Source organism: Anopheles arabiensis, chromosome 2 (genome assembly GCF_016920715.1).
Source record: "Anopheles arabiensis isolate DONGOLA chromosome 2, AaraD3, whole genome shotgun sequence".
Taxonomy (NCBI): Eukaryota; Metazoa; Arthropoda; class Insecta; order Diptera; family Culicidae; genus Anopheles; species Anopheles arabiensis.
Window position 1 is genome coordinate 73,360,893 of NC_053517.1, and position 23,884 is coordinate 73,384,776.

Here is a 23,884-nt window from a genome sequence, read left to right on the forward strand (position 1 = left end):
GATCTTCCCAATAATATTATCGTTGATACCCACGACCTTACGTACACAACCGATTACCCAAGCGCCACAGATTAACCCTATTCCAGGCATCCGGCTACCCGGTTGATTTTGATTGCTCACTTTTCTGATTGTAGGAATCAGATTGGCTTGAAATTTTGTATATTTGTGTGATCTATAGCCATCTTTGTCTGGAATTTTTCGTAGATTTTTTGGAGTATAATTAAACTGTTTTTAAGAATTAAGGCCGGGCTACATTGATCGTACTCTCTGGCGTAATTTTGATTTTCACTAGCGCACCTGGCGGCGGCTGGTGGAAGCTTTTTTTGGTCATCGAGGGAATGGTCGTGCCGGATCTCAAAATTAAGTAGTTTTTTCATCGTTTTTCATTGCAAAAATAGATGCAATGCGTGCAAAACATGTGTATCTACGTTTTACAAAACTTTTCTCCTCCGATTTAAGTAAAAAACATGGGAAATTAACGTATTTTCTGGAGCGGCTCCAAATTGTTTGGCAAAATGCTTCTGTCAGCCGCCGCCAGATGCGCTAGTGAAAATCAAAATTACACTTGCGAGTACGATCAATGTAGCCTGGCCTTTAAATTTTCCAATACCCCTATTCCAGGCAACCGGGCTACCCGTGTAGCCAGCGACTTTGGAGGCTTATAACTTTTGAATGCGTTATTCAATATTTATGCAATATTCTGATGAAAATTTAATAAACTAATGCAGTTTCTAAAACTGTGTATAAGTTGGTTCAACTTGCTACCGTTTTTTAGTTATAGCTTTTCAAAGTTGACAGGATTCTTTTGAAAATAATTACAAAATGTAAAAAATATTTTTTTTGTACTTTACAAAATTTTCACAGCAAAATGGCTCCAAAAGCTTTAAGAACTGTATGTTACACGTCTATTATAAATTTTTTAGAATTTTTATATGAGCCATAAAAAAGATAAAGGAGTTTTGATTTGAATAAAAACCGTTACAACATACCAGTTACAATTACAATTTTATAAAATGCACATCTGCGATAAATGCAAAACTTCATAAAATGGGCTCTATTGGTAAATTATGTTGATTATACATTGTGAAGAGACTGAATTAAAACATTGCGTGTGAAATTTATTTGATGTTGGTGTCTTTCTATCAGCAACGATCATAATGTAACGGTTTTTATTCAAATCAAAACTCCTTTATCTTCTTTATGGCTCATAGAAAAATAATGAAAAATTTATAAAAGACGTGTAACATTCAGTTCTCAAAGCTTTTGGAGCAATTTTGCTGTGAAAATTTTGTAAAGTACTGAAAAAAATGTTTTTTACATTTTGTAATTATTTTACAAAGAACCCTGTCAATTTTGAAGAGCTTTAAATAAAAAAACGGTAGCGAGTTGAACCGATCTATGCGCAGTTTTAGAAACTGCATTAGTTTTTTTTTAAATTTCATCAGAATATTGCATAAATATTGGATAACGCATTCAAAAGTTATACGCCTCCAAAGTCGCTGGCTACCCGTGTAGCTCGGTTGCCTGGAATATGATGTTTTTTTGGTTTCCAGTGACAGAGTTAAGCTTAAACGACTGGAAAATTTGAATATCCATAGAAAAAAAAATTAAAGCTCCACAGCTTCATCGGTTTGATCAATAGATGGCGTATTACAACTCATCATTATATTGCTATCCTTTTCTTGCAATGTGTTTCGACAAGTTTCATCTTAGCATGACCAATATAGCCTTCTATCTTTCTGAGCAAAAATCTATATGAATGGTCGTGTGGTCAGATACGTGGGTATCAACACCAACGACCATTACTCAAATCTCACTTGCTGCAGTGCTGTTGGTTTCCGTTGGAGTTTAGTATTTAAACAAGCGTATCGCCGTTCTAGTTCTAGCGATGAATAACTTCAATGCGGAACCATACAACAGTACAGAGGAAATGAGAAAGCTCTCCTCCAAGCGATAAAGCTCAACTGGTTGGGGTATCCCACCAACAGATAGCGCCACCAGCTTTTTTGCTATTTTTAGAATGCATGAGTCGTTTGCCGTCTGCTAAACGAAGTCTTTTATATTCCGTTTAGGTAGAGAACTTGAGTCGTTTAGAAGCCGTTTAGTGGTCGTTTAGTGGATTTGTGGCACTTGGGATCTTATACTTAAATAATATCGTTTTTTTTAAAATAAAACAACGTCACACAAAATTAGCTTTTGTTTTTCATAAAAAATCAAAGCTACGAATGTGAAATGAGCTCGATGGCATCGTCAATCGATAGAAGAAAGTCTAATTTACGAACTCACTATATCTCAGCAGTTTCAACACACTTGATCACAAACAAATCCACAGTTTCAGGCGTATCGAGTACTTATCGAGCAGATATTGGAAAACAATTTCGAGCAAATGTCACTTGGGTGGCAGCGGCCTGCGGCTTTGTTGCTCCCTACTGTCATATATGCTTCGGCGCTTTGCAAGGCAGCATCTATGAGCCTACCTGTGCCGATGAATATGTAGCTCTGATTGTCACCTGCGCACTGAGCATCGATTGAGGAATCAAAACAAAAAGCTGTTTACGTTTGTTCTGCAGAAATTCTCAACTCGCGATAGTTTTTTAACTGTTTTAAATAGCATTTTAAGGATTAGTACTTATCTATTACATGACTGTGGTCCTTTCGTGGCATTACTGTTGAACCTAGATTCATTCTACTCATGAATCATTTTTTTCGCGCTAAAATTGGTTAAGGTAGGGGAATAGGCTTTTGCTGTAAGTAGTGAAAGCATTTTTCATTCTGCCGCATCTTATCTATTCATGGACTTGTATCGCTTGTGGTTTTCAGACCATATAACATATATTTGAATATCATCAAAACAACCCTTTTTGAAATATGGAAGAATATTTGGATGATCCACTAATAGAGTTTGTGAAAGTGGAGGGAAATGATGATTCTGACAATCAATTCGTCGACGATACGGAAATCGAAGATCCCAATTTGTTATCACGTCCCAAGAAGATTCGGAAAATAATGTGTTATCAAACCGACAACCGAAAAGTTGTTCACCCTAAACATATTGCAAAGAGGCATGTTGGTATGGCGGCGATGCCGGTGCTACAGAAAACCGGAATCCGAAAAATTCCTACAGAAAACCGGAATCCACACATAAAACAGATGGCAAGGAACCACGACGCCACACCGACGAAGTTAGTGGCACAAAACTACGAGAACCGTAAAATGGTCAAACATTTGACAGGTAAACACGACGGTACGTCCATCTAGCTAACACGGCTATCAAATCAGACGATTCAATGGTTTAATTTCACATTTCAGATGAAGTAAGAAGGAAGAAAATGATAATTGAAGCTCACCAAACAAACATGGAAGAAAAAAAAATTCAAGAAAAATGTAAGTCAACCATCGATAGAATTGAGTGTTGAAAGAAGAGGAATCGATTCCAAAACCTAATTGTAACAATACATCTCATTTCCAGATGATTCCGATGAGTGAAATGAAGACAATCGATTTGATCAGAAGAATCGAAAAAGAACCGTCTATATGGGACAAAAAAACATGAGGGTTACAGAAGCAAAGCGAACAAAGATAAAGCCTGGAGTCGTGTGGTTGGAAAAACAGGAATCCCATTAGAAATTGTTAAAGCCAAATGGTCATCCGTTCTAGGATCGTTTCGACATTACAAAGCACTGCACCTAAAAGATCGAGGTACCCGGATCAGTTATATCCTTAAGCATTTCTTCAAGCCTGTTAGCGTTTCGATTAATAATATCTATGAGGTTATTGTTATTTCTTTTAGGCCATAGACCAAATTGGTTCGCCTATGATGCATTGAGTTTTATGCTCAACTCAACAGATAACGGATATCAACCGGATGCCATCGAGGTAAACACTTTTTTATTTATTCATCTATATTTTGTTTTATTTTTTGTAATATACATCAATTATATTTTATTTAATGATTATTTAAAATTCCAAAGAATGGGATTCACTGCTGTATAAGTTGTGACAATGTATATGAATTAATTTCTGTTCTTGCTGTAGCATTGCTTAAACTAATTAACAAAGTAAAATTTAATTGTAGGACACCTCTGTCGCTGAGTACATTGACGACCCTCGGGCTTCCGAGGAACATTACGAAAGTGAACACATGGAAGAAGAAGAATACTTATTGCAGAATGAGACCCGTTCTCCGAAGAAAAGAACGCCGATGAAGGAAGACGCGGTGGACAGTACTTGTTCTGACGATTCGAATAGTGCAGAAATCTTGCGAATTGTGCGCTCCATGTCAAAAGTGTTAGACAAAATGGCCAACGTTGGTATGCCCGTTGACTATGGACGCTATGTGAATCAGCATCTGAAGGAATACGACGAAGCGATACGAAGAAAAACCGTTAAAGGCATCATGGACCTCATCGCGGCTGCAAATGCCGAAATGGCAAACAAATATCCCGAGCGAAAAATATGCAAAACATAACAAGATGTGCGCTATATTCAAAAGCAGTTAGTTTTGTAAGCTTATTTTATGGATTTTATTTTTGTATTTCATCGCCGAATTATTCCGATTTGATTTAAACCGCTTGTACATTTTGACGCAATTTATGTGCTGTAAAATTGCTCTAATAAATTCAACGTAAATGTTTCATATTTTAATATCTTCTTCTTTTTCTATGCTGGCTTTCGAGAATCTCATACTACGACGTCTATTAAAACAATAAAACCAAACTAGAAATATGTATCCAAATTAAGGTTTCTCATTTTTTTAACTGAAGCAAATTATTATGATTCGTGTCAACGCTGCTTCAGTATTGTGCTGTGTGAAAAGTCCTTTTGCTATAGTGTAATAAGGCCCTAATCACAGAACAGCTGTCGATGGCTTTGTTTACTACGATATAAACAATCCCGATTTGAAACAGCGGAATAAATTAATAAATACGTATGTTAAACATGAACAATCTAATGTGATCAGTCGGATGTTATTTGCGTGCGTGAAAAAATTGTATTCTTACTAATCAATGATCAAAAAATCGTCCAATAACTAGGTACAGTTTTGAATTTACCGGAAGAAGTAGTTCAGCAAAGTCTCCGATCACAACAACTTGATGTTTTTTTCTCGTGTTTTTGCCCTTAAAAAAATGAGCTATGGCTTTTGGCTAATAGTTCACTGCAAAATAGTTATCGCGCTACATCCACAACAAATTAAATTATATGCTGTTCGCATCTTTTTCAGAAGTATGGAATCGTGCAAAAAACAACCAGCGACCGCCGCCGGTTCTGCTAGCCGCAGTTCGAGAGGCAAAAGACTGGAACCACGAAAAAAGCAAACAAGCGATAAGGATAGAGAACGAATCGTTAATGCATATTTGAAAGGATTCGGTGCAAAAATGATCAGCAACATGCTTAACATTAATATCTACACCGTGTACTACATCCTGAAGCAGTACAGAAGAACTGGCCAAGTGTTTTCCGCAGAACGTGGAGGACACAATGCTAAAGCGTTATCAGACGACGTTGCGCAAAGTATTCGCCAGTGGTTTGAAGAGGACAGCACACTGAGGCCGAAGCAACTGACCCAGAAGGTGTTGGAACAGTACCATATACGTGTGAGTCCATGCGCCGTTCAACGTGAGTTGAAAGACTTGCAGAAGAAGTTATATAAAAGCATGCAGCCCGTTTCCAAACCGAACAGTACCATTCAGCACAAGAATGATTCTAATTGTAATGCGACAAGAAAAGATTCCCTTGCCATAAAAGACTGTCTTGTAGCGAACGAAAGCACAGTATTTATCAAGCAGGAATACGGCAACAGCAGTGACGATGATGCACAGTTAACAGATCACATTGACATTGGCGAAACACAGCTAACTTACGGCAGTGGTGATTTCAAAGAAAAATTTGAACCTTCTAACAGCGCTCATACCGGTATTAGACGTCCACATGGGACGGAATCAGGAACACACCATTCTGGCAAGTGTTGAATTGGGCATCTCGTTAAATGACAATTAGATTCAAGATACGAGTAGTTTCTTACGTTGGTTTTTTCTTTCATTGCAGTTACAAATGGAGCAACACAAGATTATGCAGAATATGAGGGCGAATACACAGAGGTACAGCAACAAGTGAATAATAATCAGGAAACAATTTGCATACCCACAATTATTTGTATCTTTTCCCCACCATCGAGCTTCAATCGTTTCAACTACATAGCAAGCGTCCATTATTGAATTCGTTTTCGTTTCAGGATCCGCTTGGAAGCAGCCCCCTCCACACCTTTCCATCCACAACCAGGAAAAAACAGATCCAAGCAGACGACTCGCGTAGTGTAGGAACCAATGCGCATACTGTGAACAACAGGAAACCAGTGGCAAGCAATTCCGTTGCAAGGTTTAACATTAACGGTATTAAAGCTGTTGTCGTAGACGGCAATTCAGTGGATGTTCCAGCGGTTGGCAACTGTACTGCAACAAAAAAACATTTGCATACATTGTCCTTGCTTCGATAAACTGGTGAGCGAGCAGAAGAAAATGTTGGAACAATTTGTCGCCAGCCAACAAAAAATCATCAATGAAATGCGGGAGGCACAACAAGCTTTAGTCACCAAACTCGAATGCATAGAAGGTTCGCTTAAAACTAAGCAAGGGGAATAATAATAAATTATATAGGATGTATGTGTGTTTACTTTTAATTTATTTCATTACACTTATGTAACACAATACAAACAATAAATGCTAACTTTACGAAACTTTTTTAACGATGACCAACGCGTTAATCCTACCGAGTGTCGACGAGAGTTTTGCTACACACTACTATGCATTCCGCGCGCGAAACACAGGTTCTCGAAACACAATGCAAGCATTTTTTTTCTCAGTTGGTTTAGCTCAATCTGTAATGATTCTGTGTTAAGAGTTAAAATTACCCAATATAACTTCAATTAAATCACCCATTTATAAAACTTATTTAGACTGAAAAACGGGAAATTCGACTCCAGATAATGGAGATACGCTGGGATGAGGTGTACCAAATAAACCAGAACCGTACAGCTCATTCTATTCGCATGAAAAAAATGAATGAACCGGTTCACAAAAATAGAACTCTATGGTACTTTTGATACATCGCAAAAAAGAGAGAACATGCATTCAATATAATTTTGAAAAAAAAATAACAGAAACAACCATTTAAATGCAAAACTAGAACTACTAAACGACCACTAAACGGGTTCTAAACGGCTCAAGCTCTCAACCTAAACGGAATATAAAAATACTTCGTTTAGCAGCACTTGCACCAACGTTGATTGTGGAAAAAGGTTTGAACCTATCCCTTCTGACGGGTTTCATAGAGCTAGAGAAGCTATAGTGGACGGTAATGCAGTGTATGGTCCAGCTGTTGGCAATAATAGCACAGTGAAGCCCATTTTCACACATTGACCCAGTTTTGATGAACTGAAAATGCAGCAGGCACAGCAGTTTTTAATAAACAAACTTAAAAGGATTGATTTCTAATGAACGAATTAAAAAATAATAAGTCATCTGCAAACCAAAAAAAAAGCCTAAGTATTAATAAACATGCGTCACCAACACATCCTATGTTCCTCATCCGGTTCTTGATGAAGTAATAATATTTTTTATCATACTAAATAATTAGTTCAGTACGTAAACCCACCAACTAAGTCGCCAAACAATATCAGTCGAAAATCAAGAGCATAATTGCAATTTTCTAAATTCATGCGACTTGTCCGAACTATTTGAAAGGAAAGAAAAGCATTGGCATTTAGTTGCAGTAAATTTATTTCAACACGTCGATTTCAGAACAGAAACATAATGCAAAAGTGTTTATAATAAAGTACTAAGTAACGGGAAAAAAACAAAGTTTTGCTCTTCAGTATCATCAATTACTTTCACTAGCTTACACTTTACATCCGAACATTTTAGTTCATATTCTTCGCTGGAAAGTTCGCTCATTTTAGCAGAAAAAATCAAAATTTCACTAGATGAATCAAACACCTCGTAAATATGTGAAAACAATTTGCCTCTTATCTTCACTTGTCCATTACAGTTTCTGGCGGATACAAATTTAAACACCTCATTTTCTTGGGTGATTAACCAATCATTAACGTTATCGTTACGCAGCATTAATCCTTGCCGCACATGCAAGGTAACCGTTTGGCCTTTCCCTTTACAGACTGGCTCGGAGAAAGGTTGGCATTTATAGTTGACATTCAAGCTTTCAAATTCTTGTATTCTACGCCCTGCTTGCTCCAAACCCCGATAGTTTGCCGATTGTACATAATTGTTCAAAAAGTCTAATTTCTTCACAAAAGAGTACGAAGAGTAATCGCCTATGCAGCCAAAACGTACAGCTTGTTTGTATAGATTTGTGAGGCTGTGCACATTGGATGTTACTGCATTTGTTCCGTAGATTTTGGCAAAGGTACCTACAAACTGTCTAAGCTTTTGGTTCGCCTTTTCCCACAGATGTTTATGCTGTTTGGATGAGAGTATTGTAATGGCGCAGAAATACAGCATAAAATGTTTGTATTTCTCCTCCGTCAGCAATCCTTTCAATACTACGGGAGATGCGTAAAGAAGAAAGGTCTGCCAATCAGTGCTCTTCCACAATGATAAATCCTCGAAAGATCGTAGCTTATGTTTGGTTTCAACTGGAAACTTTTGCTGTTCAAGTCTGTTTAGGATTTCTGCAGGTAAAATCCACGCTTCCTCTTTACCAACTACATCCCTGAACCAAATGTCGAACAATTCTATAGTTACACCAGTATCGACCTGATAAAGACCATCTACCGTTATGACGTCCTTGTACAAGTCAAAGTTTGGTATGTCGATGAGGGGGCTTGTTCCGGCTTGGCTGTCTACAGCTGCAAATAAAAAGAGGTTAAAATTTGCGTTTTGAAAGGTTTATCTAAATACTACCTTCTATAAACGCTCGTGCAGGCATGTCCGCAATAATGGCTCGTAAGCTCACTACAAATCTTGTTCTGTCTATAACTAGCTTTGCCACGTATAGTTCTTTTATTTCATCGACCATCGGCCGAAAGAAAGCTTCACTACTGACAGGCGTTGCTGTGCCCGAATAGATGGCAACAACCATCGCCGGCCAGTTCGGTTGATCTACGATCTTTAGTAAAATAGACCAAAACTGCCTTTTTGACTGATTGCGCAGAGGAAGACGATTAATGCTTAAATCGAACAGAAGAGGCTGTGGACACGTTTTATGTTTTCTGAAAAAAAAAAAAACAAAAAATTACCTGTGATTTCAAATGATTCATATTCTCGGTACTTGGATTTAAAACGAGACTTACCGCAACTCAACCGTCAAGCAGCGACGTATTCCGTGGTACCAAAGTTTTCCATTCCCGAGCTGGTGGATCCTCATCGGGTGTCGTTGAGTGCGTAGGATCTTTCTTGGTTCTGTAGGTAAATTAAAATTTGTTTTGGCGCGCAAAATTCGCAGAATCATCTTAATTGAAGCGTTCGATTCATTGCCCGCCAGCGCCCAATAACGCACACAATCCTCGTTCGACATCCGAGCGAAATCGGGTTCGTCGTCTTCGTCGGTATCGGAAGACATCTCTTCGTCGCTCTCATCTAGAAGCGCAGAATTATCGGAGTCTCCTAAATCCATTTCGTAATCCTGTGTATCCTGGAACAGAATATCCAGATCTGACGAAGAAGGACTTTCGTTTTGATTTTGGACTGCATTGGAAGACTGCGGCGAGGAAGACGATACTGTAACATAATGCACGTTTTGTAAACAGCTATACTCCAACAGCGCGATGAAATATTTTCGTATACATACCTTGCAGCTCCGATGCAGGCACCACATTTACAGTTTCTTGTGGCATCCTGTCTGCCAACAGCAAACGCGCCGCAACCCGATAAAGGATACCGGATTTGCGGACTCTCTGAAGTGCTCGATTTTTACCGCTCAACGCGTCAAGCTTACGATGCATGTCACTCATGTTTTGACGCGATTGCGTTGCTTTTCGCCACCGAAAATCGGTAATTCAATCAAACCGTTTCCCGTTCACCGGGACGAGACGCTACCAATGTTTATGCTTGTCTTATTATTCTGATGTCGTCTTATTATTGCTTTTTCTACTACCCCCAAAGAGCAAAAGAGATAGAATGATCGCAATACACATGAGCTGTAGCGGCACCTGTAGATCTTTGCTGTACAATCTGTTCCCGAGTTACGCGGTTTCTGCGTTCCCGACGAATCCTCGTAACTCGAATATCCGCGTAAGTCGAATTTCACGTTTTTTACTAAAATACTATTGATTACTCGGAGTTTTTGATTTGATTTAGTACTTTTATACACTTTATCATTTATTTGATATGATTCGGGCAGAAAATTCTAATATTTCTGGCTTTTAAGCGGTTTCAAATTGTTAGGAAAAATGCAATTTATACCGAACTTGAAGCAAAATGTACTAATTTGACTATTAATCTGTCAAATTTAGAAAACCGCGTGTCTCCGAATCCGCGTAAGTCGAGAACCGTGTAACTCGGGAACAGACTGTACCCGATTTTAAAACCTACTTTTCAATTTGACAGCATTGCTGGTGCAGCTAAAGGCCTTTTGGTTCCGTGTAATCACGGCTTCAGCAAGAACGACATCAACAATCAAGGTTCAACTGTCAATCTGCAAACTATCCGTGTTTCAGCGTGTGTAAAGCTATTGGGCACTCGGGTAAATTGTACCAAACTAACGCGAATTACGATTGATTCGTAAGCGAATTGATCCGCCGTGGAATTGGATGGTTACATTTGTAACAGAACAATCCATTGTTCAGCAAATCAGATCCAAATTCCGTGGTGCCAGTTCGTCGACGCTGTGTTGCAGATTGGCATCTCGATTCCGTACCTACAATCATGGAAAATTCACAAACCAAGCGTAGCACCAGATCGGCGGCACCTCCTGCGGTAACCAAAGATTCGAATAACCATTCTTTAGCCAGCTCAAACTCGTTGATGGAAATTGTATTTAGAGGAAAACAGAGCTCTCTCTGTTGTAATTTGTTTAGTCATGAATATGATTTTTCAGCTGCCATTTCGGTGCAGTCGAACGAAGAAGTTTATTATTTGAGTGGCGCTAGTAGAAAGATAGGAAACACCGTGGAAGTGTAACTACACTACCTCCAATGTGTTTTCCTCAGGAATTATTCCATTTAATTTTATATTAAAAACATAAAAATAATATTTTTTTCTATTTTTTTTACTTTTCTAACAGGTTTCCGCCGAGATGCCAGAACTCAAAGAAGAACCTATCGATGACGACATTTCCCTCGATCACACAAGACAGGCTGCAACAGAAACCACACATCAGGAGGGTTTCCTAAGCAGTGGTGCTAGAGATCCATTTTTGGATGAAATGGAAATCGGCGAGACCAGCATTACGTTTCCGAATGCCTTTCTCGATGCGTTTGGGCAAGACGTCAAGACTGAACAACCAACTGCAGAGGAGAGTGATTTAAATGCTGAAGCCGTTGAAGCTGCTGGTTCGAGTGAGTTACAATTAGCTCTTTGTGCAGTTTACGTTTTAATATACGATTAGGAAAACCGTAATATCCCTACAAATTTCCTCGACTTCCAGGTACTGCAAAGAGAAAAAACTGTGACGACGAAGAATCAGAAGAGGACTCAAGCAGTGCAACGAAAAGGCTGCCAAATTCTGTAAGTTGTTAAACTAAAATCTTTCATTATTTCGTATCTTCAATTAGTAGAGGTAATTTCTGCAAATATGTCGTAGTATTTCTTGGCACAAAATGCGTTTTTCATTTATCTGTCTTTAAACCATTTTGGTCGATTCCAATCTTTTTGTCTAGGGTTTGAGCATGGAAATGTTTACGTTTCAATTTACATACCATTACGCTTAGAGCTACATTTCCATTACATTCAATTACAATGTGAATGGATCCTAAATCTTTTACGAGTAATCCAAATCATCGCATCGGTTGATCGGTGTTCGTTGTGCGAAATTTTGCGTTATAAGGGGTATTTGTAGAGCATTTAGATGTATACATTATGGGAACAATTCGTGAAGAATGGTACATAATTGCTGGATTTCCAGCCTATCTTAAAGTTAACTATATTTACACATACTGTGGACTCTCGCATAACGAGTTCAATTCTTTCCAGTGACTCACTCGTTATACGAAAACCGTTATGCGGAAAAGTATTTTCGATAAAAAATTGTATGGAAAGTCCTTTAACGGGCAAACACCATGCTAGATTATCTTGAAGCTATGAATACGACTATGCCAAAATTCGAATTCAAATATCAATTATTTTACCTTTTTGTACGAGATCCAAACATAAAAATGATCCTTTTGACTGATAGTACTGATTCCAAGGGGCGGTTCTGTGGAGCAGTCATCAACTCGTACGACTCAATAATATGCCCGTCATAGGTTCAAGGCTCATATGAATCGTCCCCCCGAAGAAAGGACTAGACTATCCTCTGGTGGTGGTGGTACAAAAAAAGTCTCTTGAGCCTGTGTAGGCCAGCATGTCCGCGTAGGACTTTACGCCAAAAAGAAGAAGATGAAGACTCATATTAAGCTTCTCTGTCCAACATTACCGTTCATGATGAAGAACGCAATTAACATTATATGCGAAATTTTGCTCGTTTGATATATCGTGATATCGTCATGAAGAGAGATCTACTGTATACGAAATTTCTTTCCTCTTGAGTTACTGCAGAGTTCTAGCAGCCACGATTCACAGCCACAAACATTATTAACAGTCATATTTAAAAAATGATTAAAAAACTTATCATTTAATTTACGAGGTCAAATTTTAAGGTTTTGTTGATTATCCTAAGCCTTTTTTTGTTATCAAAGAGCCTCTACGTGAATTATATACCTTTATTGTATTTATGCATACGTTTGGAAACTGATTATTTATTATAAGTATGATTACATTTGAAGAGATGAATGTAATGGCGAGACTTCAAATCTCTTTAAGCCAAACTTATTGCTGACTACTTTTTTATACATGCATTTATATAATCAGGATCTGTATTCTGCGTCTATGTACTGGTGTTATTGAGCGGTCAATAATGGTCTTTGCACAAAAGGCCAATCACAGACTGCGTGATTTCCAATCAATAACGCATCTATTTTTGTAAGATTCTCAAATGATTTAAAGCAATAGGCTTGCAAGGACATGTGAAATTTCATTTATGCGTGAGAGGTTAGCATGCCACCATAGTTAAATCTTTTGTCACTACCAATAGATTGCGGGCCTGTCTTTTACTACAGTCAACTAGTCGTACGTTCATGCCCCCGTATGGACCGAACGTTCCATACGCAGGCTGATACAGACACAATAATGAAGTCACTGATAGTAAAAACACTTAGTGGTTAAAGCAGACCTAATATTCCAACACACGAACATGTATGTAAAAGTGAAGGGGCGAGCGATCGTTGACACCAGAATTATTTTGCCCCAAAACGAGGTTCCTTTATTACGATCTGATCAACGACTGACGATCAATTCAAGTTCTCCCCTTTATAATAGTTCACTTGCTTGCATCGGGCAATACTATCCTGTCACCATTCTTACATGTATGCGTTGAGACGATTCATCTGAGTCCAAGTTTCCCATTGAACAGATAGAAGAAATTCTGCATAACTTTCTTAATGATTTAAACATTGCAAAAGTGAGTTACATCTCTCAAATGAGCATCATACAAACTATTCTTCCTTTTTCTTGACGATTCTGTGCATACTCTAATTGTTGAGGATTTTTGCTTTCAATTTAATTACAATTTAGACACATAGAAAGCAGTACTTGAAACAAGTAACATGGATGCATTTTGAACAAACTGCCGGAGGAGGAATTTGTCGGTACTGTGGAAAGATGATAAAAATGAATCGCGGCTCAACGTGGAACCTAGCGCGCCATATGAGATCGTTTCATGCAGGAATTAAATTCCCCATTGCAACCGGCGAGGATGCAACATCACCAAGATCACCAACACCTACGAATGTATCTGTTGTCACTTCGGACCAGAATGGTCAAACGTCACATGCTGATTTTGCTGGACCGCTATCCACGTTTAACTCAAACAACTTGGACCGGCTGTTGATGCTTGCGTTAATTAAAGACTGCAACCCTTTTACCATGATCGAAGGAAATTACTTCCGGGTTTTCGTTAGTAAGCTAAACCAGCAGTACAAAATGCCGTCAACGAAATATCTTACCAATGAGTTGCTTCCCCGGGTTTACAACGAAACTGTTGAAAGCGTTCTATTCAAATTAAACAAGGCGGAAACAATCTCGCTAACGATAGAAGGATGGACAAACTCAAACAATACGAATTTGAAGGCTATAACTGCGCACTTTTTACAAGAAGGATGTAAGCCGACGTCACATCTCTTAGAATGCTTAGCGTTTAAGGAGTCTACTGCTGATGAGGATATAGTAGAATGGATTAAAAAAGTAATCAATAAATTCGCCCTGAGAGGCAAAGTCGTCAGTCTGACAAGTAACCATGTTAGCGACATGAAATCTGCATGCTTGAAGCTAGGTCTGCAGCATTATTACTGTTTCGCACACGGTCTCGATACAGTAGTGCAAAACGCCATTACCGACAGCATAATGCAGACGTACGAGAAAGTAAAACAAATCATTCTAGATATCAGACAAAGTGACGTTGCAACAAAAACTCTGCTAGAAATGCAAGATAGTTTGAATCTGAAGGATACGAAACTGAAGTGCTACAATGCGAACGATTGGAATTCAACATATGATATGTTATATCGATTTTGGCAAAACAAAATTCCTGTCCTTGTATGCATGAACTCGTTGCAGGTTGTAACTACCAACATGCAGCCTAACGACTGGAGTACCGTTGAACATTCTGTACAGGTTCTAGGCTATTTTGATGAAGCCGTCAAACATGTATCGTCCGATAGCTTAGTTACGCTTTCCAAAATGGGACTGATTGTACGGTTACTGCAGCAAAAAGTGATCGAGTTTCAAAGAGATACGAAAAGTTTAAAGCCAGATATGCAGGATATGGTTTCGCGATTGATCAGCGGAATTGCCGCTGGATTAGAGCCGTTGAAAAATGACCAGCATGTGTTGCAGGCCATGATTTTAGATCCAAGAATAAAGCAACAGGGTCTGGATAGGGAAAAGGAAAACTTTCAGTCAGCTTCCGAAGCGATCATCAAAGCCATTTCGCCCATGTACATGTACTATGAGCTTCCCTCGCCAAAGGTTCAGCAACAGAGCTCAGTGCCAACAAATTCAATCTTCTTCAGCTTTGTAAGTAGCTTACCGCAAGCTGAAGCATTGAACAGTCCGAAAGCAGCTGCCAAAGCAGAACTAGATCGATATCTTAAAGCAGATATACTAGCGTTGGATCAGGATCCATTGATGTGGTGGCACAAGGAAAAAAATAACTACCCCAAGTTGTACGATCTCGTGCAGAAGCGATTCTGCATTGCAGCGACAGCAGTACCCTGCGATCGAATGTATACCAAAGCAGGCCGATTGTACAGAGAAAAACGCTGCAAATTGGGCGTCAAAAATGTGCACGAGTTTTTGTTCATTCAGCAAAACTATGACAACGCAAAGTTGGAAGACTTATGAATAGTCTATGTTATTATTTAAGATTTGAATTTGACGTAAGAATTTGAAATGTACTTATTGCTAAGTATAAAATAATTATGATGATAACTGAAACTAACTCCTGCGTTAGATGCACAATGTAGAGTTTTGATAAAATCGCAAACATCCGTAAAGTTCCTGTTTTTATTGCTTTTTTATAGAGACTTTCAGTCGATTGGCCTCGTTCACCTTGTTAAATAAATACAATAATTCTAGTCTTAAAATCTAACATTCTGTATTGCAAACCAATTATCTAGTAGTAAGCAATTATCTTATTTCGGCTCGATTTACTTAAAGCTATCCGTTGATTTTGTTAAATTAATATGTCTTATTTACATATGGTTTTGGTTGCAGTTCTTTATAAAAGTTAGTAATAATTTAAAAATTTAAAAGCTTTCGCTGGCAATCGTTGTCTGGTGACAGTATAGTGTCGATGCTCCTCAATGGTCCAATTTGCAGGCGATGCGTTCCGTAGTATATCCATAACATTCGGTTAAGCTGTGGCGGACTGCGATATCAACGCCACAAAAACTGTGGATTTTTGCAATAAAAAGATGTGGGTGAGCCGGGTGTGTCACATCTGAAGTCGTGATAGCACTCTCTGGTCTTGGTGTGATTGATGGTCTCTCCATGGTGATATTATGGTCTTGATCGAAACAGCGGCCGTATAACCGTTCCAGCTATTGGCGGCGGTTCCAACTCCATGCTAAGGGAAATCTTTTCATTTTGCTTATCCTTTTCCATCGACCTCTTTGTAGGTCTTGGCCTGCCTAATTCCAATTGGTAGCATGTCATAATCTTGTTTTGTTGAGGTATAGCTGAATCAAACGAATTGGAGTTGGTCGCTCATTTCAACGTCTATAACAATATGAGTAGCAAATACTTGATTTCAAATGTAATTTAATTTAGACAACTAGTCGTGCAAAATAAAAGAAAATCCGTAAGACGCTAACGGCGATTTCATCTTATTACAGAACTCATCAATAATACGTTGCAAAATAGTACAAACACGCGATGCCAAAGGGCATGTAAAGCTTAGCGTTGTTCCTGATCACAGGGTTAGCGTACCCAGCAATCCACTAAAAATCCGATTAAACTGCACAGAAGCTAACGAGCAAACACAAATCCACAAGCACAGTATCTACCAGGAAGTAGAACGGTCGAAGCAGGAACACCAAAGGATAACTTCTGAAGATGCGGACTCATTAATTACTATGTCGGACGAATCGTTGTCTGATTTTTCTGTGAATAATTCAATGATCGTACATACATTACAGGATGATAATAGTGACATTGAAGATCCTACATCCAAACAAACAACAACCCCTGTGTCAAGAGTAGCAGCGAGCAATATCGGCATATCAGAATCGAAAATGATCCGCAAAGCACGCTGCTCAAATTGCAAAACAATGACAGCGATGCTGAAAGCACAGACAAAGTTGCTAATCAATATTCGATCGCAGCAAAAACGTACCACAAATGAAATGTTGAAAAATCAAAAAATTCTTATGAATCGTATGGCCGCTATGGAGTTACGAATTAAAACATTACTCAACGATGAAAACGCTGACGAGGCGAATAAAAACGCTAACGAATCCATTCCCTCTTTCGATCAGCCACTCGTTGCCAGCCTTGAAGGGCTCGAAAAGTTGGATAAAGATTTGGAGGATGAAGGCTACTTTCGAAACTTGACGAATGAACTGCTGATACAAATTGTTGACGAGGATCCTAACAATAGAATGTTGACTGTGCTCGATGCCATATTCGACAAGACATTCTTAACGACATGCTCATGGACGGGCATATCTAAAAAAAGCAGAAAAATAGCAATGGTTTCTTATCAAAATGTCTTGAAAGTTTTCCAATCAGTTGGTAGTACCCATGAGGACAAGGTAACCAAGGATATGGTACAGTCGTTTTTCATGAACAAGCTGAAACATGCCAAAGAACGGTTGAAAGCGAAAGGGCTGGTGCGATCAAAGTGTCGAACGAGACAAACTTTTACACTGTACAAATGAAAGAGTGAAACATGCTATGGTTATGTATAGTAGTTGTGTAGGATAAGGAACAAAATATAATGCACTTTTAAAATAAAGTAATAAACACATATAAATTACATGCTTTCCTTGGTCATCTACATTCGAAGTATAAGCATCTTCTATGTATATGTGACATGTTAAATGACATGCTGAAATAGTACTTATCCTCCCAGTTCAGATATCTAACAGTAACACAATCTGTATATTGAACTGACGGCTACAATCTAGAAGTGGTAGAAGAGTTCTGCTATCTTGGGACGATCGTTACTTCGGACAACGACATCAACATTGTTGATATGTGAGGTATATTGCACATTGATTCACCTTAGTGGTCCTGAGCGGAGGATACAAACACTCTATGCGTGTTTGAACGACACATCCTCGGGACTATCTTTGGCGGTGTGTTCGAGTATCGAGTTTGGAGGAGAAGGAAGAACCACGGTGCTTGCTGAGCTGTACGGTGATAGGACCATTCTGATGGTGGCGAAGGTTGGCAGGATACGATGGCTGGGGCATGTTATGAGGTTGCCAGACTCATGACCCATAAAGAAGGTGGTCCACAGCGACCCTTAGTTAGTTCTGCATGAGGCGCAGGGGAGCACAGCCAGCTCTTTGGCTGAACCAGGTAAAGGTTTGTCGAAGATCGAATGTCTACATGGATGGGAGGCTACAACCAGGGACCGCGCATCCTGTAGAAGCAATGTTGACTAGGCCACGTGTCGACGACATGCTCTTTTCTGAGTAGGCCAAAAAGACAGAGAGGGAGAAAGACCTTCGCTGTTATCCTGCCAATGATGTCGATGTACCGGTGCCACATATGTCATTGTCTAGCCTCGCGCTTCGAATGAAACCTTCCAGGATGATGTTAAAGAGCAGACAGAAGAGTCCGTCATCTTGCATCAGATTCTTGTGAGATTTGAATGTCAAGTTCGATACTCTTACTTTGCACTAAGCCTCATTCATTGAGGCCTCTAACAGTCGGCTCAACTTCCCAGAGAAGTGGTACCGCTGCATGATGTTCCAACAGGTGGTGCGTAGGGATCCGGCGATCTCGGCACTTCTGGATGATCTGTCAAAATCTGTCGAGTGAAAATTTAGTCGGTAGTGGATTTACCTCCAACAAACCCAGCTTGGTAGCTGCCAAAAAAATTATAGCAAGGGGCGCAAGTCTGCAGAACAGGATCGGGGACAGGATCTTGTAGGCGGCATTCAGGACTGTGATGGCTTGAATGTACGAGCAATCTAGACTGTCGCCCTTTTTGTAGTTAAGGTTAATAACACTCAGTTTCCACTCCTCCGGTAGTTCCTCCTGCTCCCAGATTCGCACGATCAGCTAATGCATTTCAACGGTAAGCCTCTTCGTGTAGAGTTCAGCCGTCAACCCATCTCTGTCAGAAGACTTATTGCTCTTAAGCTGCTTGATGGCGCTGGCAATTTCATCCAAAGATGGCGGGGACAACTTGTCGTCTGTACCAATGCTGTCGCTGTTGTTACTGCTGTGCTGTTGCTGTGTTGGTTGCCTTGTTCTGCCACTTGCGCCAGCCTCTCCTGCCTCTGCTTCATTCTGGTGTCCTTCGAAGTAGCACTTCCATCTATCGATCACCTCCTGCTCACCTGTCAGAAGAATTCCTTCCCAGCACATTACGGTTTTAGGAGCAAACCCGCTCCGTGCCTTCTTCAATCTCCTGTAGAATAAGCGGGTGTCCTCCGACTGGGAAAACTGCTCCAACAGCTGTTCATCTGATTCTTCCAAACGGCGCTGCTTGGCTTGAAAGAGCAGGGTTTGCTGTTTCCGATCTCGGGAACCTGCACAATCATGTGTTTCAGGCTTCGGGTCGTACGCAATGTCAGAGATGTAAACAGCTCGAATACTTACTCAATGTCAGGGATTATGTACACAGCTATGGCAGTTGGAGTACGTTTGAGGGATATACAGTCTGTTTTCGACTTACGCGGATTCGGAGATACGCAGTTTTCTAAATTTAACAGAACAAATGTCAAATCAGTAGAATTTGCTTAAAGAATTGTCCAATGAAGTATAAATTGCTTTTTTTTTGATAAACAATCTATTCCAGGATATTCTGCGCTAATCGTATCAATGATTAAGTGATAAAATGTTTAAAAGTACCAAATTTGATTAAAAAAACTCAGTAATTAAATGTAGTTTAGCTAAAAACATCAAATTTGACCTCTGCGGATTCAATTTTGACTTCTGCGGAACAAAATCAAGTTGATGATTATCAATCGCCTACACTAACTGCTTCTTGATAATCAAAAAATGACTCTCTTTTTCGTCATCTGATCGACCATATACACGGTCATGTTGAACTTTTCAGTGTTCGCCTACAACGTGGTGCTTCGTGACGCTTCAGCTGATGCGTTTCCTTCAATACCACGTCTGTCTGCGTCTTGATCAGCCACGACAGCCTATCGATTCAGTCGAGAAGTTCTCTCTGACGTGTTGTTCAACAGGTACTCCTTCCTGTCGTCATCGATATCTTCTTCCTCCTCTTGGTCGTATATCAACGGTTCGATCAGTTTCTCTATATCACGAGCAGACACGATATTTTTCGTCGGTTTCATGCGCACCCCGATGTCAACGTTTTCACGTACCTGATTGCTGATCATACCTCCTTCATTGAAGTGACCAAGATGGCGATGCTGGTCAGTACGCTTCACTTCCGCTGTTGGCTTCCATTTCTTTTTCGACTGTCTCCCACGAATGCCGTAGGCTTATCTTCAAAATTTTCCATTTATTCCAGGCGCTTACAATCGTCATCTAGCAACCGGGTCTTTATTAACTCATAAGCAGTGTTGCGAACGGTGATAGTCGTCGACATAAAATTTTACAAAATGATACTTTTTGAAGCATCGCATTCTAGATCCACGCATACATTCGACAATCACGGAAAAAAATATCATTTGACACGATGATATTTTTTCTGCTACAATCATTTGACTTTTTGATTTTGCCGTACAACAAGTGAACTAGATCTTCATCGAAAATGGGTCCTTTTTTCGTGTTTTCGCGTGAATTTCTTTACTCCTGTAAGAGAACACCATTTTCCTGGTTCACTGAGTGAAAATATCAAGTGGTCTAATGGCTTAGTATCGGTAAACGCACGATTAATCAGTTCTGGATTCTCACTGAAAAATGTCAAATGACATTCATTCTACATTTATTGCAATCATGTCATCGCAAAAGCATTGATTGTTAATGCACAAATGATTGTCGCTTTTGGAAAGTCGTGTCATGGTAACCATGAATATCATGATCAAAAAATGATTTTGACACCCGCTTACTGCGAATATCATAAAAAAATGTCGACAATTAACAACACTGCTCATAAGTTAATTGAGATTCGGGAAGTTTTTTCAATGCAGTCATCAGCGGTTCGTAGGATTCCATAAGTGTTAAGCTTCAGACAGAACAGAAATCACTTTCTTCTAGCTTTGATCCAGCTGCTCGAAGCTACCGAACCAGATCCTCAAATTGATGAAGATGGGCGCGCAACGATGTCCCTTCCTTCAACTTAAGACGAGCGATCTGAGTTCGTATAACTATATGTCTTCCCGTGGTCTTCTTGGCCAATGTATTTTTGAGAACGTTCCACATTTCCTTCACCGTGGTCTTCTCTTGTATACTTCCCAAGATGTAGGATCCGAGATGAAACTCACCAGCGACGATTTGGCCTTGGCGTGCATTTCCTTGAACTTGGCCACTTCACTAAGCCTTTGCTGGAACATCCTTTACGGCTGCGGCCCATACCTTCGAGGCTTTCAAATACACTCAGAGATCACAACACTTCCAGGTGTCGTGTTCGGGAAAATTGCGAGATTCCGTCAACCGTCACTTCTTTCTGCTTGTCTGGACCCATAACCTAAAGACGTCCGTTCTAGCTGGTGGTTTTATTACAACTAATTATTAGTTCATGCTATTACAGACTACTGCGATCTGCCTTTTGCATTTTGTCAACTCTACGATTACTAGATCTACAATTCTTTTCAATGGATGTCGCCTTGCCTTCGTTTGCGGTTTCCTATTTCCGTTTTAAATTTCTATTTAAATTCCAATTTTCAATTTAAAAATCTCAGACTCTGTTATATATTTAGTGTACATCTTCAACGTATATGACAGGTGCCACTCAAGGGAATGTGGCTACGAACTTGGATTTCTGGACACGATCATTATTTTCTATAGTCTTGTTCAACTCGCTTTGTCAAAGTCTTTTGTCGCGCCAACAAAAACTAGGAAGATCACATGAATTCCACATAGGTTCCGACATTAAATAAAAAAATAATAAATAAATAAAAATCTCATTGGTCTATTACAGGAAACTACTGAAACTAGGTAATTAAAATCTGCTTTTATTTATCATTTCAGTCTTCATCCGACAACATTCTACTTAATAAGCTTGCACCTGCTATCCGTGTTTCTTCGCCATTGTTAAGGCAGCATACACAAAAAACGGTTAAGCCATCTACAACACGAGTCCAAAGTACGGAGCCATCAAAATGTACGTACATCATCCGAATGCTAAACGACGATCCAACGAAACCACCGTCCAAGCCGGTGGTTGTATCTGCCGACCAGGTACAAAAGCTGCAACGTGTCCCAATCGAGCAGATACGAGCGCTGAAACGAGTGGCGGCACCACCGCAACCGGGCAATGTGTTGAATCCCAGAATACGTGTAAAAAATTTCGCTACCATGCAACCCACTGCCCAAACAGCTATGCCAAGTGTGCAGAAAGATACACAGCAAAATTCCTCCCCATCACCTCACTCCAAAGAAGAATGTACACATTGTCCGTGTTTCGAAAAGTTTGTCAAAGAGCATGACCAAAAAAATGGACACATTCCTGACGAAGCAGCAAAGGATAGTAAGTGAAATTTTGAATCTGCAGCGGCACATAATGAACAAGCTACACAGTATTGAGAGCACGCTGGAATCTCAACCGACCGGCGGTGGCGAGCCCAGCTTTATCGAGCATTCGGACGACGATTCGGCACATTCACCTATCCCGTTCAATCTGCCAAACACGATCGATGAAGCCAGCGAACCTAACTACGCAGCTGCGCAACAAAACGGAACGGCCCACATCAATTCGGAAGAGGTGCAGTTATTCAGCTTCACGCGGATGGAGAAGGCAGAGGAGTTGAACGAATTCGACAGACGCCTCGCTGACGCCGAATATTTTAAGGAAACGTACAACTGGCTTAATTCACTCATCACAGAAACGAACTGCGCCAACCGTATGCTGGTAGCGCTCGATCTACTATTCGACAAGGTGTTTGTGAACAAGTGCAGCTGGACCGGTAGGGGTAAGGGTAACAGCAGAAAGGTGCCGCTAAGATGTCGCCGAAACTTGCTGCATCTGTTTAAAGTTATAGGAAGCACGCGCCGGGCCAGCGTTTCGCGGTCCGACGTGGAAGACTTTTTCATTAAAAAGCTGAAGCAATCCAAACAGCGGCTAAACTTGCAAGGAATTCGCAAGGCCACGTGTCACGTGAAAAGAACGCAACTAAGCTAGGCTTTGCTATAAAGTAGGAATTTGTACAAAATAACATAGATGAATAAAATATATTGCATAATGTAATTACATCTGTTTCCGATTCTTCTTCTTCTTCTTCTTCTCTTTTTGAGGTTATACCCCGTGAAACAACTAAAGATTAATATTTTAGAGATTATAACTAACTTTATTTATTAACTTTTATTTCCCGCTACATTAATTTAACCGCCACTCTAAACACACCCGAACTACACGCAAGCCGTCACCGAAGACCCGCTTCTCTCCGCCATCGCTTCTGTCTCCATTCTCCGATCTCTCTTCGCCGTTCACGATCTCTCTCTCTAATCGATCTGTGCCGATCGCTCTCACTTCATTATCAGCACCCGCATTTTTTTTTTATCGCATTTACACGTTACGCGAATCGTAGCGACCAAGGTCGCTGCACCCGGTTCGGTATACGGAGTCCAGCTTCCTGGGCCCTCCGCTACTAGTCCGTGGTTGCGTTTTACTGCGAACCTCTTTAGTTTAGGACCAGCTACTGAGGCTATATGTCCTTCTTTTCTTTTTACCTTTTTGTCGTTTGATTTGTTCTATCGCTTCGTTATTTTTGTCTCTGTGTTCCTTTTGTGAACCTTGTGTTGTTTTTTCTGACTGTTGCTCTATTTATGAGTTGTTGCGTTTATGAGTTCGGGTAGGATTCTAAGGT

The 23,884-nt window shown here is 39.9% G+C and overlaps 5 protein-coding genes across 7 annotated transcripts; 4 read left to right on the forward strand and 1 right to left on the reverse strand.

Moving 5' to 3' along the window:
- The first annotated feature begins 3,506 nt into the window (after positions 1-3,506).
- Positions 3,507-4,644, forward strand: LOC120897237. The gene is made up of 3 exons (XM_040301936.1): positions 3,507-3,699; positions 3,791-3,876; positions 4,076-4,644. Exons 2-3 carry the CDS (start codon positions 3,832-3,834, stop codon positions 4,466-4,468), a joined length of 438 nt encoding a protein of 145 aa, XP_040157870.1. The 5' UTR covers positions 3,507-3,699; positions 3,791-3,831; the 3' UTR covers positions 4,469-4,644.
- Positions 4,645-4,873: 229 nt separating this feature from the next.
- On the forward strand, positions 4,874-6,745 carry LOC120896363. Its single transcript, XM_040300415.1, has 4 exons — positions 4,874-5,033; positions 5,222-5,958; positions 6,046-6,098; positions 6,233-6,745. Exons 2-4 carry the CDS (start codon positions 5,226-5,228, stop codon positions 6,491-6,493), a joined length of 1,047 nt encoding a protein of 348 aa, XP_040156349.1. The 5' UTR covers positions 4,874-5,033; positions 5,222-5,225; the 3' UTR covers positions 6,494-6,745.
- A 1,016-nt stretch (positions 6,746-7,761) lies between these two features.
- LOC120896362 lies at positions 7,762-10,200 on the reverse strand. The gene is made up of 4 exons (XM_040300413.1): positions 9,802-10,200; positions 9,305-9,731; positions 8,916-9,223; positions 7,762-8,860 (listed from the first exon to the last, which is right to left on the reverse strand). The coding sequence occupies exons 1-4, from the start codon at positions 9,962-9,964 to the stop codon at positions 7,821-7,823; spliced, it is 1,938 nt and encodes a 645-aa protein (XP_040156347.1). The 5' UTR covers positions 9,965-10,200; the 3' UTR covers positions 7,762-7,820.
- Positions 10,201-10,638: 438 nt separating this feature from the next.
- LOC120895211 (E3 SUMO-protein ligase ZBED1-like) lies at positions 10,639-22,588 on the forward strand. 3 transcript variants are annotated; one of them, XM_040298350.1, is made up of 4 exons: positions 10,639-10,928; positions 11,236-11,509; positions 11,599-11,678; positions 22,050-22,588. In XM_040298350.1, exons 1-4 carry the CDS (start codon positions 10,878-10,880, stop codon positions 22,554-22,556), a joined length of 912 nt encoding a protein of 303 aa, XP_040154284.1. In that variant the 5' UTR covers positions 10,639-10,877; the 3' UTR covers positions 22,557-22,588. The 3 variants fall into 3 exon arrangements, with proteins under 3 accessions (XP_040154284.1, XP_040154283.1, XP_040154282.1); XM_040298349.1 differs by lacking the exon at positions 22,050-22,588 and adding an exon at positions 16,601-20,468; XM_040298348.1 differs by lacking the exon at positions 22,050-22,588 and adding an exon at positions 13,782-15,866.
- Positions 22,556-23,265, forward strand: LOC120895212. The gene has a single exon (XM_040298351.1). It carries the CDS (start codon positions 22,582-22,584, stop codon positions 23,197-23,199), a length of 618 nt encoding a protein of 205 aa, XP_040154285.1. The 5' UTR covers positions 22,556-22,581; the 3' UTR covers positions 23,200-23,265.
- The last annotated feature ends 619 nt before the right edge of the window (positions 23,266-23,884 follow it).

What these genes read in the sequence shown, in the direction of transcription:
- LOC120896362 (XM_040300413.1), bottom strand. Translation starts at nt 9,964, where the DNA reads ATGAGTGACATGCATCGTAAGCTTGACGCGTTGAGCGGTAAAAATCGA. An exon ending in GCCTGCATCGGAGCTGCAAG is followed by an intron (nt 9,732 to 9,801) that starts GTATGTATACGA and finishes ATTATGTTACAG; the next exon opens with TATCGTCTTCCTCGCCGCAG. An exon ending in TGCTTGACGGTTGAGTTGCG is followed by an intron (nt 9,224 to 9,304) that starts GTAAGTCTCGTT and finishes TTTTTTTTTCAG; the next exon opens with AAAACATAAAACGTGTCCAC.
- LOC120895211 (XM_040298348.1), top strand. Translation starts at nt 10,878, where the DNA reads ATGGAAAATTCACAAACCAAGCGTAGCACCAGATCGGCGGCACCTCCT. An exon ending in CGTTGAAGCTGCTGGTTCGA is followed by an intron (nt 11,510 to 11,598) that starts GTGAGTTACAAT and finishes CTCGACTTCCAG; the next exon opens with GTACTGCAAAGAGAAAAAAC. An exon ending in CGAAAAGGCTGCCAAATTCT is followed by an intron (nt 11,679 to 13,781) that starts GTAAGTTGTTAA and finishes ATTACAATTTAG; the next exon opens with ACACATAGAAAGCAGTACTT.
- LOC120895212 (XM_040298351.1), top strand. Translation starts at nt 22,582, where the DNA reads ATGAACAAGCTACACAGTATTGAGAGCACGCTGGAATCTCAACCGACC.
- LOC120897237 (XM_040301936.1), top strand. Translation starts at nt 3,832, where the DNA reads ATGCTCAACTCAACAGATAACGGATATCAACCGGATGCCATCGAG. An exon ending in ATCAACCGGATGCCATCGAG is followed by an intron (nt 3,877 to 4,075) that starts GTAAACACTTTT and finishes ATTTAATTGTAG; the next exon opens with GACACCTCTGTCGCTGAGTA.
- LOC120896363 (XM_040300415.1), top strand. Translation starts at nt 5,226, where the DNA reads ATGGAATCGTGCAAAAAACAACCAGCGACCGCCGCCGGTTCTGCTAGC. An exon ending in ATCAGGAACACACCATTCTG is followed by an intron (nt 5,959 to 6,045) that starts GCAAGTGTTGAA and finishes CTTTCATTGCAG; the next exon opens with TTACAAATGGAGCAACACAA. An exon ending in ATGAGGGCGAATACACAGAG is followed by an intron (nt 6,099 to 6,232) that starts GTACAGCAACAA and finishes TTTTCGTTTCAG; the next exon opens with GATCCGCTTGGAAGCAGCCC.